Raw genomic sequence first — 17,824 nt, forward strand, 5'->3', positions numbered from 1 at the left:
GAAGAAAAATAATGAAGAAAGGTTCAATGTCCAAAGGGTGTTTATAAGCAAAGGTACATATTAATCCTGAAGTATATAAAATGCAATTTAAGTGTCTTCTGAATTCAGAATGTTCCCCTGAATTACTACATAGAGGTTTCACTTCATTTTTTTCCTTCCTAGGTCACAACTACCATGCAAACTGGGCTACCTCAGCAAATGGACTACAGCATTTCTAAGGAAAAAAAGAATACAAGAGATATTGGCATATCATACATACTTTTAAAAATCATAGCAAATGCTTGACTACAGGACTGACAATTTTTCAGCAGCTTAATGTGTCCTGATCAAAGTGTCAAGTGGATGATCTCATTGCCAAGCTGCCTTAAATATACAACAGCACTTGACTGTTTCCTGAAAGGAAAAAGTTTGCATTCACTTGACCATCAGAAGTAAAATTTTGCCCTTCCATTTTTTAGGAATCTTGATTTCTATGGCCAAAGAGACCTACAAGTCTGGCACTGACCTAGATAAAACAGACCTGATGCAAAGTTACACCAGTGTAAATTAAGAGTATAAGTGAATATTGAGCAAAAAAGGTATTCAATTTGCAAATAAACTGATAAAAGCCAATGAGCTAAGTTGAGTTAAATAAAATAAAAATGGAAATTCTAGTCACACTTTCTCAGTCATCTCATTTTCTTTAGAAAACTCAATATCCCCTCCTTGCTGCTACTAGAAGCATGCCCCCTGCATGGCAGTGAGCACTGCATTGCTTGCCTGCACAAGCAGCACACAAGGGGAAGCTTTCTCCATACGTGTTGAAAGAAATACAATGGATGTAATTTCACTTTATATCCATTTTTTCAATTATTTTCTTCCCAAAATCACTCATGTTCTGTGTAATATTACAATCTAAAACATGCAGCAACTACAGGAGCAGACAATGGAAAAGAATAAAACTGAACAGTAGGACTGTTGCATTTTAATTGTACTCCTTCCTTCATTTCTGTCAACTTTCCACATGGAAATACAAAATCACAATTAAAAACAAATTCACAAAGTTTCTTTTTGATGCTAGAGGCACACAAGTCAACAAAAAGCTCTATAAATGTCCAGGGACAAGCCATCATTAGCTGTGTCACACACTGAATTTAAAATACCACTAGTGCATGAGTCTTCAAACAACAGACATGTCACACGTGTAAAACTTACAAACAACATCATGAGGTTAAAAATTTGCTTAAAAGAAAATTGAAAGTGAGAAACAGAATTGATGCAGTGGGAAAAATAAGAAGCCCACTGACCACACTGAACTAAAATAGGAAACTGTATAATTTTACTTTGCACTAAAACAAACAGTATTACACATCAGATATACATATTTCGTGCCATTTGCTTGGACAGACAGGAGAAGGCACACACACTGTCAAACAGAGCATCAGGAAAATAATTAACTGGCTTTAGGATACTTCCTAACGTATTAGGTTAGAAAAAGCTTATTTGCTATTGTACAATAAAGCTGAGAAGTGCACTCTGCACTGACACGCTGCAGTGAAGACTGTCCCTGCAGCAAAACGCTTATAGTCGCAAGACAAGATTCAGTACAGACCCACAGGAGTTTAGTATTGCACAACGAGGATGGCACCTTGACAAATCTGCATCGCAACTTTACTAACACACACCATGGGGATGGGGAACAGAACAGTAAGAATAAATACCTGTCAATGTCAAGAAGCCCATATTTGGCTGTAACTCTAGTTGGCTTCTGGAACTGGAAAATTTGCAATGATTTTAATTTCTTTTAACGCAGCTTGGGACAACTGCCCCATGTTTGTCCACAGAGCATCTGCATTTGGAATATTATCAAAAATGGAGACAGGGTGGTAGAATAGTGATTTCTAAATCAGACTTGGAATGCAACACCAGAGGATGCAGGCTTCAGCAGCAAAGCTGGCAATGTTTCAGTCTATCAGTAACCATTCAATCCAACCTGCCTGCATCCCCCAGTGCTCACTTCACCTGCCACAGCTGCAGTCCTGTGACAATCTACACCCATCTACACTGAAGTCCCATCTCACGAACCTTGAGGAAGTGGTTACAGGTGAAACTGCAGGTTTTGAACTTAAAGAAATACTTTTCTTTTGGATTTCTCTGATGAAATAAATACTTTCATCAGAGCTAAATGCAACAACTGCTATTCAGCTCACTTAGTCAAATCCAGACATTTGTGAAGTTGTCCTGAAATCAGCTCAGGTTTAAAGCTACAATTGCTTACTAACACTTTCAATATTAAAGTTTATCATATGTATGGATTTGCTTACCATCTCAAGTCCTTAAGGACCTCCAGATTAATACCAGCTCCCTCAAATACAAGAGAAAGAGCTACCCAGTACCATCCCAAGCAACAAAAATGCATGCCCACCTTACTGATGATAAAAGGTTGATGTGGGCATCCAGAGAGGAATAAACTAACAAGCTAGCAGTGGAAAAGCAGGTGAGTTAGATGGACTGAGAACAGCAGTCGTTCTCCTCCAATGCGGTACTCATTGAGTCTCATTACTGTGTATTGAGCATGTAAATTTAGGCTTGCTAATTGGTTCCCATGGCTATACCTTTCTTCCCAAAAAATGGCTTAAGAACACAAAGAAAAAGAGAAGCAGACTGTGTATTTGCATAACAGTGTTAATTATAGATGACAAAGTGACTGACTGCCTGAAAAGCAAACGGCATGATTTTCAGGCTATCAGGCAGCCCCATTCTCCAGTGCATAATACACAACAAATGAAATTAGCTCAAACTAACATACATACCGCCATAAAATCCATTTTCTCCACAGATGCAATATATTTTGAAATACGTAAGCATAAAATTACTGTTCTTGTATAGAAATGTTGTTGCTTTTGTTTATTCTGCAAAACCACAGTAAAGCCTATCTCAACCAATATTGATTTAAACATGTCCACTGGTAAATAACATTTTGTAAAACTCTCAGATAAATAAAGTTTTGTGATATTCAATCAGCTCTCCATTTTCATGATTTCAGTGAAATGTTGATTAAGCTTCATGTCAAAACAAGTTTTCTCTCAACTCTCTGGGAGATTTGCCTGGCTTATAAAAGTCGAGTCTGCTTCCTGGGGTGGATGACGTGACAAAGGAGACCAGGTAGTTGCAGACAGACTCATACTGAATTTTAATAGAGAAAAGCAGCTAAATATATAATATTCTATAGTAATTATTTCCCAAGGAAGTTATATATATTTAAACCACTGCAAAAATAACAGCGCTGCTTTCAAACCTTACTTCGTTAATCCTACATGGTGAATGTAACTCCTCTTCAAGTGTAGTTACATGTCTGCTGGCCCACTGAACTACAGGGTGTTTGAGGGGCAGTGTTATGAGGAGGAGGAGGAAAAAGCTTGGAGTACTTTGTTTTTCTCTTTTAAATGGTGTGTCAGGATTATTTTGCCCAACTTTTCAAGAAACAGACAGCTTATCTCCTTTATTCAAAGGAAACGGGTTTAGTCCTGCCCAAGATTAATGAAAATACAACAGCTAAAATAAAGCAGACTGAAAGACAAATAGACATTGTCCAAGAGGTCAAAGCAACACAGAATAAACAAACATTTTGATTGCCTGACAAACACAATTGCAACCAAAAAAGAGTTCTGAACGAACAACAAAGCACAAGATACTTCTACACATCTGCTGGATCAATACTTTCATTAATTCAACAGAAAACCCAGAAGCCTGGATGCCGATCCTTTCAGGAGACAAGTGAGAAAAGTGGCCGGTGGGGGTATGGAGAACAAGACTACGCTGCCCCTTGTTTTAATGATTTCAACTTGCACACCACTGAAAGGTTTGGAACTTTCGAAAGCTACCATGGCATAGACAAAAAAGAACCTCCAAAAAGGTACAATCAGTCATGTATGTAAGGAAAGGCCAGAGAATACAGGACTGACAGACATCCGTGGCCACATTTGCTCAGATAATTTGTGTAACTGATGCACCCCATCCCAGTTCTTGGCTTTGTAGAGTTGAAATCATTGTTATAAGGCTCTGCTTACAGGAACGGAAAGAATTACCCCAATTTCACAGTGAAGTGGCCTACTTCTCCTTTCACACTGCCTACTACGAGGAACATCTCAGACAGATGGACCTTAATTTCACAGAACATAAAAGAGCACTATCATCTTTTGCCAAGCTTGCTGCTTCTTACATATTAATTTACTGGAAATCATACCCAAATCACCTGAGCTAAAATTGACCTTCCTGGAAACAGGACAAACTACCACCACGTGGGAAGCAGCTAATGGATGTACTAATCACTAGCCCTATACAAAAGGCCATACACCCCACCCCAACAGCACAAAACAACCTACACCACACGCACCACCACACAATTATGTTATATATAGAAATAAATATATATATAACACACATCGTGTATATAAATATATCCTATATGATTCTATGATTTCTTATATAGAATTATAGATCTCTGCCAGCCCTCCACGAAAAGCCTCCACAAAATAATTGCCAAAATACAAGAATATTCCTTTAAAAACACTTCTATATTGTTAACATTGTACCGCAGAAAGTCAAATGCAAGACACAATAAATGAGTATGACACTAAAAAGGAATAAAAATAGTCAAAATATAACCAGCTTCTCTAATTAGACCAATATCTACAGGACACAGTTATTTCCAGATTCTCAAATCTATATATCAGATCTAACAAAGTAGCAATGCTAAATCACAGGCACTCCTGGCAAACTCCCATCCAAAGTATATCAACAAAAATTAAATAAAATTGCATTCCCTGACAAGGCCCTCTGTATATCTCCCATCCTGCTAACGGATACGAATACAAGAGAACAATGGGAGAAAAACAAGTTCTGATTACTAAACTGCTCTGGATAAAATGCCATCAAAGAGAGGCAGATGATTTGCATCTTTTGTGCTGTTGAATTGTCATAACCAGGAAACAATCCAACATTTAAAAGGTTAGGAATATTTTTTTTTAACATAAATAAATTAAACCAACTAAAGACTATCACATAATATATCCACAAAATTAGAGTTGTTATAACATTTGTCTTTTAGTATTAGCTGCACAAAGTGGACAAACAAGACAAAATATTAATTAAAAGCAAACCTGAAAAGGCTCAGAGGTTCAATTGAAACTAGGCTGGCAAGCTGTCATTTATTGTTCATTAGTTATCTGAACTTTTGGTTTGCATATTAGGTGGGTAGGCTATACAATGCTCTCAGCTTCCTGAAATTTTACATTCTTTTGACTTTACATTTGACTGCATAGTCACTTATTATGGCTCCTGTCCAAGGCATTCTTTCAGATCAAGGTTTCGATATACCAACTACAGAGGCAAGGAAAATTTGTCCCCCCAAAACCGAGAATTTGAAATTCTGTAAGAATACACTCTTACAAATGAGCTTGGATTTATGTACCCAAACATTTCCATAGAGAGTAGTAAATTGACATTTTATCTGATCCTGTTTTCTACTTTAGAAAACAAAGTTATCCTATTGGTAATCATGGCAGTTTCTGTGTTTGGGTCAAACTAAAATAAAGGCTTTTTGTTAACTTTGCCTCTAAACTATATACATGTATGTGATTACTACTGTTATAGTAGAAAAACTGCTATTACAGTTTGAAGGCTGCTATGGTAATAAAACCAAAATATTTCAACAGGTTTCCCTTCAAAAAAATGTAGTGTCCTTGAGATAATGGAAGTACATCATCATCACTGAACAGGTCATAATTTAGACTCCCAGCCAAATCAAGGCTTGCTTGATGTTCAACTCATGCATGCAGGATGAACCTTTCTTTTTTCTAAACAGTACCCATGTGCATTATCCCAGGCAGAACATACACCAAAAGATGCCAGATCATCTTCTAGCACATGTTGCAGTTTTCCTTGTCAGAACTTCTCACTCTGAATATTTTGCTCATGTAGAAACATAGTTTGGGCACTAGCTCTGCAAGTTTTAGCTCTGCCATACTTAGTAATCCCAAATAAACCTCCAGCAGGTTTGCAAAAATCAGCTCAACACCATCTCTGCATTTTACACAGTCCAATGAATTTATTAAGAAAAATCACAATCTAAAATGTGTCCTCTAGCCTTAAAAGGGTTTTGATTTATATCTTGATTTATCTTACAGCCATAAATCAGTATCAGAGGTGAAAACTGAACTCTTCAGTGCAGAGCTTTAATAAATACCTGTTCAGCACAAAACTAGATTTCAAACACTGTACCTGACTCTCCTACAGATCTGTGCCCTGTGTCACTGAACAGAGTTGTACATTGAACCCCACTGACATCTGAGTTGGGCTGCATGTAATGATGAGGTTAGGAGACAGCACTGATTTCACGAGAGACGTCTTAACTCATTATGTCCACTGTCTTTAAGTACGCTTCACAGCCAAACCAGCCAAGTGCACAATATTAATTCTTTAAGACAAACACTAAATGAAACTGAGAACCTTACACTCCTTTCTAATAAGAGACTTGGAAACAAACCCACTACCTCAAGTTCCCTGCAATTCTTCCATAGGTTATACCACAGAGTTACTAACCTTCTCTAATCTGACACGCGGCAAACTCCAGCTTAAATAATTGGTATTTCATTTTGACTTTGTGCATGGCATAAACAGAAGCACTTCAAGTTGATATCTAATATACCTAAGGTAATATGGAGTTTCAAACACAGTCAAGCAGGAATCAACAGATGCCATGGGATTATTAACCTGAAATGGTTTACTACAGATAAAAACGCTTACCTGAGGGTAAGGGTCAGCTGTTGCTCCTTTGACTTCACCAAGTCTCCTACTCTAAAAGTTGCACAGCCCAGGAAGCTTCGCTACAAAACAAAGCAGAAAAGACAAGATTAATTGATTTTTGAAGTTTTGTTATTTTTTTGGCCATGCGCCTTGAAATCTTACTTGCTACCTAGAAAAAATACTACATTCCAACATACTAGTTTGACACATTATCTGGTAGAAATGTGGTATGCATCTGTAATGCTATCATCATCAAGTTGTTCAATACTGGTTTTATGGGAAGGAACCTCTCTCTTTTGTTAAGACCTGTCTGACAACCTTAAAAATAATAGGCTGCAAAGCGTACAGCTCCAGTAAAGTTTTCATTCAGTATCAGCATTTGCATTTTGCATCTTCTTTCTTTATTCCTGTATTTCAAATTTCTACATTACAAGGAATGATAAATTTTCAGTGTTTTACCAATGTTGTTCTTGCTATGTTTTTTTCCCAAGGCACTAGCATCTATATGTTCCAAGTGCAGATGTATTTGGCTATGAAGCTACTTTTACACAGAGTTCAGGGCAAGGTTATCAACAGAAATGTTGTATTGCTGTAGTTTATAGCAGCATTTGTTTCCATTCTAGGGTGAACCTATTCATTGCAATATGAGTATAGAGAAATGTGCTAATGCAATTAGAATTTCTAAAGATAAGTTAAGCTACTACACTATATCTATTCCTTGCATCAAAATCACCTTCACACACCATCAGGAATACAGTGCAAGGAGGAAAACACTCATCTTTTCCTTTATTACTTTTCATCCTCTGCTCATACTTCACTGCATATTGCTAAAGTCTCATTTGGTCTGTTTGTCCAACAGTATTCATCTTGCCTTGGGAAAAATGGGAAAAACTGTCCACAGCCACCTTCTAGGCATAATTTTTTTTGAATATACAACTAATTATAATCTATTCACAGCAAATAATATTAAGATCATAAGGTTATACTGAATTTTTGCAAGAGAATATTAAGAAACAAAGTTTGTGTTTATTATGTTATGCTGATTTTACTCTACTGTTGGAATTGCAATCAAAATAAAATTCCATGGTAAATTATATATAGTCTTAGGTATCCAAATTCAAGCAGAATGAAGTTGCGTTCATGTGAAATCAACATGATGCATGCAAAAAACAACTGCTACCTTTGGAGAAAAAGAGAACAGAATTTGTAGCTACTAAGAAACAACATCTTTTGGTAAAACAAAAGAAAACAAACAAACCTGCAGCTGCTTTCTTTCAGGAAGGCCAGTTGGATATTGTATACTTGCATACGGGCAATAAATGTCTACAGCAAGATAGGTTTTTGTGTATATAAAATGTACAGTTCAAATCATAATCCTCAATTTAGGTAAGCCACAACACTGGTCTTCAACTGGGTAAGCTAAGTTATCCGCTATGGCTCATTCCTAACAAAAATGCAGGCTTAAAAATAGATAATTGATTTCCTGTGTTTTGGTTGGCACTTAGGCAGCAGAAGAAAAAAAGATGCAAGCTGAGAGTCTAGGGAAGCCTGGGAAAGCAGCAGATTTGGGAAGTACTGAACAGGAAGTAAGGAAGCAAAAAAGCCTGTATGAAATACCCAGAGAAAAACAACAGTCATACAAGCAAAGATGATGGTTAGTTTTCACTGCCAAAGTGAAGCATGTACTTGTCTAGGTGTGACTCACGCTGAGATGCACACTTGCTAGAGTGAACACACAAACATCTTCCTTTAGATCAGTCAACATGACAGCTTTTTTATTTATTTTTTTTTTTAACACAAACTCTACAAGGGCATGGTTAGCGCAGGTTATTCACGTTACAAGAGAACATCCTTCTTATTCCAAAGAGAATATATTCTGCAGCACAACTACATAGCAGCCTTTATTGGATATTTCAAAGCAGCTGAGTGCTCGCAGCCACAACGTTATCATTTGGAAAGAGAGAGAGGGATATTTAGAACGAAACTGATACAGGCTTGGGGCTTCTCTCTGCAGTAAAATAGAACTATACATCCATTTCAGAACCCAAAGTAGGAGTCCCCACATGATCAGGGCTAAGAGGTGATGACACAGCTCTTATCTATGATCTGGAAGCTTTGGTCACTGTACCCACTAACCATCTCTGAGTGTCGCATGTAGTTCTTCAGGGGCTTAAAATTAAAAGTGAATAATTTTATGAGCTTAAAAAATTCCACTAACTCACTTGTTTCATATTCTTATGCTCATTTAGAATAAAACTTTCTTAACCTGACAATGCAATTAGGAATTATTTGCAAAATTAAATACTATTGAGAATGATCCCATGACCTAAATGCAGACAGCCATGCTTATGTTTAAGGGTTCTAATTTCAAATGATGCTGGATATTACTTTCTCTGAACTGATTTAGAGATAGATGGTATACCCTAGGGCCTGAACTGGCAGTCTACAAACCAATCAAACTTCGCATGTGTAACTTGGAAAGGCTTTAAAATTAGACTTAAAATAGAATGGCTGCTGTAATGCTAATTACAGAGCAATGTTCCTCTGTAATTTTGCTAGTAGAGTACTTAGGATTATAAATGTGAGGATATGAGCCTTGACTAGTTTGGTGAATAATCTTGCCTAGCCAAAGAGAAAAGTCCCTATAATAGGTGTAGGAAAAGATGGAAGACATTGATTATTTCATTAAGATTGAACACTGACAGGTTACAGATTTTTCAAACACTAGCTGAAATGCTGGAAACTATGCCAAGGAAGCCCTGGTAATGCAGGCAAGTCAGAACCTTAGATTAATATTTTCCAAATCCCAGATCTTGTTTAGTCTTTTATTCAGCTGTAACAGGACTAATGTTTTGCTGTCCCATGCAGCCTCCATATTACTTGGGAGGCTCTACCCTAAGATACAGAAAAGATATCCCAATACCTTTGCCAAAACCAGCCCAGACACACATAGAAAATTGAACTCACTATCTACCATCAGTGCCATTTCTTCATCTGAACCCAAAGGCAACTCCTACAGCAGAACTACTTATACTCTGCACATGAAAACGAGAAAGCCTCATTGAAATAATGTAACTCCATGCTCTCAATCCAGATCTTGCTACTTGCATGACAGTAGCAAGAAGTCTAGATAGTTGTGTTTGCCTCAGGTAAATTTCAGCTGAAAATGGTTTTCAATAAATAAATGAATGGGGTGACAGCAATCCCCAAGCCTGTTAACTCCTGCCTTGACTCTTTTTAACCCAACTTGTGCTATTAAAAAACAAACAAACCAACAAACAAAAACTAGCTTGCCAGCTCCTGTTTAGGCAGAATGTCTTATCTCTTGTTTGGTGAATATGTCTGCTGATGAGGTGAAAAAAATTCATCAATGAAAAAAATTGCTTACTCCAACATCTGCTCTGGGCTCCTTGTGATCAGGTAGGACACTGGTGCGGACCTGAAAGGAGAGAAAAAAGGCAAGCCAATCATTAATTTTGTTGTCACTTTCCTATAATGAGAGAAGTGCCCATATATTTTTCCCTTATATTTTTCTATATTTAAGAGCTGATTATAAAGGCAAATATGTATGCATGTATAATTGAATAACATTTTATTAATTTAACCACAACATTTTCTGGTTTCTTTGGAGAAAGAGTACAGTCTCTCTTCATTATCCATTTATCATTTTGAACTTCCCTTTTTTTGACTTTAATCTCAGACATCCATTATTCTATTACAACTTCTGTTTTTTCATTATGTGTTTTAGGTTTTCCTGAGCAAAACACAAAGCTTTGAACGCTGCGTATATTCAGAAACGGGAAAGACTGAACTTCCCCGGAGTAACATGGTCTAATCTTACCTTGGGAGACAAGAGATGTATGAAGAGATCAAAAATCAAGCAAGAAATACAACTTGTAACCTAAGTCAAATTCATATCATTTACGAGTATTTATACAAGTGATTTACTTTGTAAAACAGCATAACTGGTGTATATATCACAGCTTATAACACCGGGAAAAACACTAGTGTGCTGAAGTGGATGCTCATTTCACATATTCATTTTTTTAAAAAAACTGTATCTTATAGTTTCTAGTGTTCTTAAAGACATATCTAAGTGTCAAATTTCTCTAGGCATAAATGCTAAATTCAGCTTTAATTACCTGTCCTTTTTCATCATATAAAGCAGCTTTACCTAAAGAACACTTCTTTTGGTCATTCACAGCAGTGTCACATCCACACATACTGCCAAGCATTCAAAAGACCGAATCATTATCCTTTGTGAAACTTTTGCATCTGCCCTTAATTAAAGCCTCTGCATTTCAGTTTGTGATCGAAGGCCGCGTTCACAAGCCACATGAGTTTTGCTGAGAAATAATACTAGATCCTTCTCTCAGTTACACCAGGTTTACCGCATCTAATCCCCTCTGGCTTTCAATGAGTTCCCCGTACCTACTGTAGCAGGCTGCTCAAATGCCCTATTCTGACAGCACCATTACATGACCAGCCATCTCACAACACCCAGATATTTTCCACGTGAGGCTAAGCACATGGTAAGAGGCTACTGAAAGCAGTCACAGAAAAACTGACTTTAACTCCTTCAAATCAGAGCTTTCCAAGAAAGCATTCACAATTTCACTCCCTCAGTACAACTCTGGCAGTGGTATAAGAACACACATGCAGATGATTTTACCGTTTTGTCACCTGGCAGTGACCACCAGCACCCTTCTTTCCCCCATAGCCCCTTTTGCACAGAAGGCAAGCACTGAATTCTTCCAAGACAATGACCACAACTCTATAGAAAGCTGGTATGATTTGCTCTATACCAAGGGACAACTTCAGCTCTTTGTCCATCTGGAAGGGTCAAGCAGAAGGGCCAGCATACCTGCATGCAGTTGGACACTTTTCCCAGGCAAGGTTAGATGATGACTCTGCTTTGCAGAGCATGGAGTCAGAAGCATTTGTTTGTGCAGCAGTAAGACTACGCACTACCTCTGGGCACACTTCACAAGAAAGAATGAGGTTAGTAGAAAATATAAGACCTAAGTCTCTAAGAGTCATCTGCTTTTCCTCCCAACTTCTCTGCAACTGAGTATCTTCCCGCTTCTCTGTGTAGGCTGCATCTCACGCTCTTCCTAGAGAAGTGTAGGTGTACTTCATTTGCCAACACATGGCACAAAATAAGCATTGGGAGATGCCTCCTCAGGGACAACTGAGGTTACCAAGATTTAACAGCTTATGCAGGTGCATAACTAGGTGTATGAGTGAAAACCAGCAATCAGATATTTGATCACAAACTTTTGTGTGTTTTTTTTTTTTTTTGTTTGTTTGTTTGTTTGTTTTAAACTTATTTACTTACAGCTTGGGCATATGATCAAAACTGCCTTCAAACAAATTGAAAACCACAGTTCAGAAATCATGTATTACTTAGGAACTCTCCCTGTAAAAGTGTATCTCAACAAACACGCCACCTCTGCAACATCCAAGTGGGAGCTGGAACAGGCCAGCAGACAGAAGATCTGTACATTAGGAGTGCTTTGGGACACGCTACAAAGAATCAGATCAGCCCCACCAAGGCTTATTGACTCGACATAATTGCCAGCCATACCGGAGCTGTACTGTCTTGCACCATGCCTCTATGGAAATGATACAGGCTATATCTACATAATGGTCCGTTGCAGCTCCAATTCCAGAAGGATTTTACAGCTTGGGTACAGGGCCAGACTCAGCACAGCTCACAGCTTCAGCTGCTGACAACATTAGTCTGCAAATTACTACACGCACAAATGGAGAACTGACTGCACTGAAGTTACACTGGGAGGAAAAAAAGACTGCTCTTGCTATTCCATTTTCTCCCATAAAGCTCTAAGATCACATATGCCCCAAAACTGAAACACAGAAAAATGAAAGTCACACTTCTGAAATACAGTTATAGCAACCTCACCTTCTCTAGGTCTGCTCAATTCCACAGCTACTCATAAGATAAATAACTAATCCCTGAAGGCAAAATCCCACATTTCAGAGTCAAAGTAAATATGAAAAAGCTGTGATATCTATCCATATAAATCTAAATAATCTTAATATGTTTTCACAGAATACAGTGAAAAATAAGAGGAGGAAGAAGTTTATTTGCCTTGTTGACATGGTATACAGAATGAGAACTATTCATTTTTCTAACCTATTTCAATCAACTTATTTTCTCCACAGAGAAAAGGATCTGTCAACTGCAAGGGTATGTGAGAGATTAGAAGTGACAAAATGGTCTTTATAAATTAGAGACAACTAGTATTTGAGTCCTAGCAACACTGAAAATAGATGCTCTTCTGCTACTACTAATTTGTTCTTTATTGAGACTTGGGCTGCACATACTCTAGCACTATCAGTTTCTACTGCACATTGCATTGAAGTGAGAAGGAAAACTCATGTATTGCAGCACCTAGTTAACTCTCAGCAAACAGTTAATACAGACCTATGCTGCAAGGCATCTTTTGCATGATGAAATCATCAGCACGCCCTTGTGAACAGCTGCTGGCAAGCCATGACCTTTACACTGTGGTTTCAGCACACACAGTTTGCACCCATGAAGAAACACCTACAAGTGATGGTTTGACCCTTGCAGAGGTCTGAAACAGCATCTCTTCACAGAGCTCTCAGCTGCCACACACATCCAGCCACGTCAGGGATGCGAGAACACATTCAGCCACTCGCAGAACCCTCGCTGAATGCTCAGCACTGTCTGGCAGGGGCAGCAACGCAGTGCACTTCAGTTAACCTCCCCCCCAGCCTCGAGTTAAATTGTGAAATTATTATAATGACTGCTAAAGCATTATTAATGTAATAATGCAATAATTAAATCACTATAATGACCACTGTTATATTAATAAAGATATACATGCCTTTTCTCCACCTGTTTTTTTGTTGTTGTTGTTTTTGTTTCTTACACAAAGCACAACCATGTGAAAAAAAAAAACCTTCTGTAGTCTTATATAAGTACTGGATATTCTAGGCAATTATAATTTTAATATAAAACAACATCCTCTTTGAAGTATTAAGTCATTACAATCAGGCAGTAAGCCAGTTGCCTTCTTGCCTTTGATAATTTCAGGGAATCACTCCACATACAGTTTTTAAAGTCTGTTGTATACCAGGAACAATCTGCAAAGTCTGAAGAGTAAAAACCCTGTTCAGGATGCTCGTGATGCCCTTCTTCCCTCTGTGTTTGCACTGTGAGAAATCACAGAAGGCACATTTGAGCTTCTGTGCGCAAGCTACTGATGGAGCATAGCTAAGCTTTTTGGGCTATTCATTTATATGGACCAGCCAACAGGGAGCTGTTACTTGCTCAAGTCTGAGTACCTCAGGCAGTTATTACACTTCCACTACCCAAAGATCACCAGCACAGACTGCACGGTCCAAAACAAAGCAGCAGCAGTTAACCACAGACAGGGAAAGCCAGCTGTTCAAGAAACACATCCCAAAAATGCTTATTCCAGAATAATGAAGAAAATGGGACATGAAAAGAAAAAAGGCAATATATGAAGTTGGTCTGTTTGTTTATTTCACCTAGCTGTGTGTTTTGCTTGAACAAGACATGACTGATGTGTCCTGCTCCATCTCTGTCTCCCAGTCTGTCTGAGCATCTCGCTTCCCTGAAGCAGCAGACTCTAACCCTAGTGTTCAAGCTGGAATTTCAGGGAAAAACGCCCTGCTAGAACAATAAACTCAGCACTGCTCACAGGGCCAGAGGCAGCTGGATAGAAAAAAAAGAAAAAAGAAAGAAGAAAAAAAGCCAGTAATATTAATTTCCTTATGAATATCAGAGAACCTGTGCCAAAAAAAACCCTGCTAGAGACACCAAGGAAAGAACTTGTACTCTAACCACTTATTTCAGGGGACACTCAGAGGATGCAAGCCAAGGGTGGTGAGAAGAGTATACTGCTCTCTGATCAACAGGCAGCCAACTCAGTCTTACTTCAGTATACGATTCACAGCATAAATTAATGCAAATATTGCTGGACTGATCAGATGAAGAGCACAACAGCACATAATATTACTAGAACGTGAACTTCAGCAGCAAAATTTATAAAAATTACACTGTGACTCTGGAGACCTTGACAAAGTTGAAATGAACTTTTTTCTCTGCTGAATAAACAGTCTATTTTTGAGTATGCTAAAAGCTGCATTTCATAATTTGTATTTATTTCCTTAAAAGTCACATTAAGTTCTTCAGAAACCTTACCATAAATTAAACATGACACCATTTACACTGATGAGCCAGTTATTTGCGAGATACCAAGTTCCTATTTGCATTTCCTATAGGTATTTCCAACACTCCCAGTGTAGTCTGACTCATTTGAGCAGCTGAAAATGAGAACCCAGGATTTAAAACTCTCTGCAGCTGGAGCAATCCTGTCCCCAGTACACATCTTCTACCCAACATCCCTATAGGAGTTACTATTATCCCTCTGTCAACACCTGGGGACATTGCTGGGGGTACAGGAGGGCTTGGGCTCAGTATTTCGAATGAGTTCTTTTTATATAAGGGACAGAACTAACCAACTGTCAGTTCCCCTTGAAGTCAGAGGCAGGGAATTGCTGTAAGATTATGCAAAGAAAAAGTTGACGACTTGATTCCCCTGCCACAGCTTTAGGTTCTTTTTTTTTTTTTTTTTTTTTTTTTAATAAATGTGAATTTATGAAGTTTAACATGAACATTTTACAGGAATTCTGCTCAGCCAGTCAGTCTCCAGCTTCTGCATTTTCCACTTGGAAGTGGAAAGCACTCCGGCAGTGGATTTTCACTGGAACTACCTCTACTCACAGTCGCAGCTCTGTCAGCACCCAAAAGAACTTCTGTCAACATTTGAAACAAGCAGCATCACTTCCCTTAAGTTTGTGCCATGTTTACAGGCAGTGCCCATCAATCAGTATCCTGGATACCAGCAGAAGACATTTGGAGAAGCAGAGCAAGACACTTCAGCTCTGTTTTACGGAAAAATGCATTCACAATACACATTTTCTGTTTAATCCCACTCCCCTCAAAAGTGGGCACAAAAGCTTAAAAAAGCAATCAACAACTGATACTTTAACAAAACTTATTAGCAGCTCACAATTCTAAGCATCTCCAGATTGTTTGTTTTAATATTTTGCTATCAGACAACAAATAATAAAATCCCCTTCACAAATTTCTAAACTAAACCTTAAATTTATTTGGATTTCTGCTCCTACTCTTCTCACTGGAAAGTCATTTAAGAAGCTGATTGCCATAATAGATCAGAGTCATTTTCTAATTTGCAGCCAAGCATTATTCGTGGAGAGTTTATACTCATTTGCTCTTCTGCTAACATGTTCTTTAGGTAAGTAATTATTTTCTCTTCCTCACGTTGGTCTCCTGATGGATTCATAAGAAGGGAATCGTATGCTCTCTTGTACTTCATTTTATTAGGATAATAAGCCAAGCTTTTCCAATACACGATGATACAATAGGCTTCCATTCCCCAGATTATCCTATCTGTTCCAGTCCTAATTTATCTTTCTTGAACATAAGTGATGACATTATTCACAGGTTTCCAGAAAAGGCCTAATTTCTCTTTACTGAACGTAGTTCCCTCGATTCATCTGGGAATCCTGTTTGCCGCTCTCTGCTGTATTACATCTGCTGCTCAGAGACACTTCATCAACTAACCTGCTTTGTCCTTTATCTCAATTGTTGCCAATGCATGAAGTTTTAGTTCATCCAAAAAGCTTCTGTTAATAGAAAACGCAGTACTGTACTTAGAGACTACTGTATTTCATCCTATTTCTATTACTCCTGGCTCCGAGTTTCTCAAAACAGCCTGGTGGGCAAGAAATTGCCTCACCTGACAACACTTTTTCTTTAGGGGATAAGGAACCTTCTTCACATGCCCAACTTCGCTTTAGCAAGCGGAAAAACTCTTGCAAGCCTTTTCAGAAGAGCAGGGAAATATCAGATTTATCAATGAGTTGTTTTTTTTTTGCTCCATTGACACTCTGTAATAATATTTACAGAACTGGAAGCCACAGGGAGGCTAAGGTCTGGTGCCCATATTACCTAATGGATGGCAATCACTGCTTCACTTCTGATTCAAGGAACTCAGGGTAAAATTTCTCATCGGATTTACTGTGCTAAAAGGGATAAATATAGGTTAGACAAATTATTATTATTATTATTATTTTAATGGCTTGCTAAGAATTTTGATTTCTTTGCCTAAGTAGGCAGCACATATCTATTAATGAAAGCCCATTTTAGCAAACCTATTACTGTTCTTCCCTAGATAATGGCTCTTCTAGCCTGAAGAACCACAGTACTCTCATGCCACCAAATACTGTGTCCAGGGCCCCCCAGAGCTTCAGCTGCACTGCTGACAACCCACCCTTGAGGGCAGAGAGGAATTTTCTCACAGGAACCTCAGGGAGCTCCTGGGAAGAGGCAGCAGATGTCAATTCTGACTTATCAGGAACTCTACAAATACAAACATTTCCAACTACCCAAATACAAACATTTCCAAAACTATCTACAAAGAAAAACGTACAAATTCATTTCTTTCATTTAAGGAAGTATTTTGTTCTTTGACTAGCACAGCTGAACCCACATAACTGGAATTTTGCTCCTAAGGATATAAATACCCAAACAAACAGCCTACTTGCCAGCCATCTTTAAACAAACAAACAATCTTTGATGGTGCTCTGACCTTTGCACAAACCTCTCTCTCTCCTGAGATGAGAAACTGAAGGTTTATTTATTATTTAAAGAAATTCACTGCTAGCTTCAGAAGCTATTTCAGGATAGAAGTCTCATTTCTCCCATAAGCTACGCTTTCTCCTGTACAGGGGGGAAGAAGATGTCACTGTGGTCTTATTTTACCCTCTGCAGCAACCTAAACATGCTTCTGTACTTAAAACACAAGGCCCAAAGCACACATCTCACAGTTCCTTTACTTCTCAACATCAGGTTGTAACAGAGAAAAGTTTGAGAGTATTTCATTGCATTTTATCAGTGAAATTATATTCAGTCACTTCCATACAAAACGCACAGGAT

General features: G+C 38.1%; 1 protein-coding gene across 13 annotated transcripts in view; it reads right to left on the minus strand.

Moving 5' to 3' along the window:
• The window catches only part of INPP4B (inositol polyphosphate-4-phosphatase type II B), a 303,375-nt gene that overhangs the window by 114,548 nt on the left and 171,003 nt on the right, over nt 1-17,824 (minus strand). For all 13 annotated transcript variants that reach the window (XM_084516577.1, XM_084516572.1, XM_084516571.1 and 10 more), the window contains 2 exons: nt 10,175-10,225; nt 6,787-6,866 (listed from right to left, as the gene is read on the minus strand). In XM_084516577.1, the coding sequence (XP_084372703.1) occupies nt 6,787-6,866; nt 10,175-10,225 (131 nt within the window). The remainder of the gene's footprint in view (nt 1-6,786; nt 6,867-10,174; nt 10,226-17,824) is intronic.

The sequence above is a fragment of the Aythya ferina genome (assembly GCF_964211825.1).
Source record: "Aythya ferina genome assembly, chromosome: 4".
Lineage (NCBI taxonomy): Eukaryota > Metazoa > Chordata > Aves > Anseriformes > Anatidae > Aythya > Aythya ferina.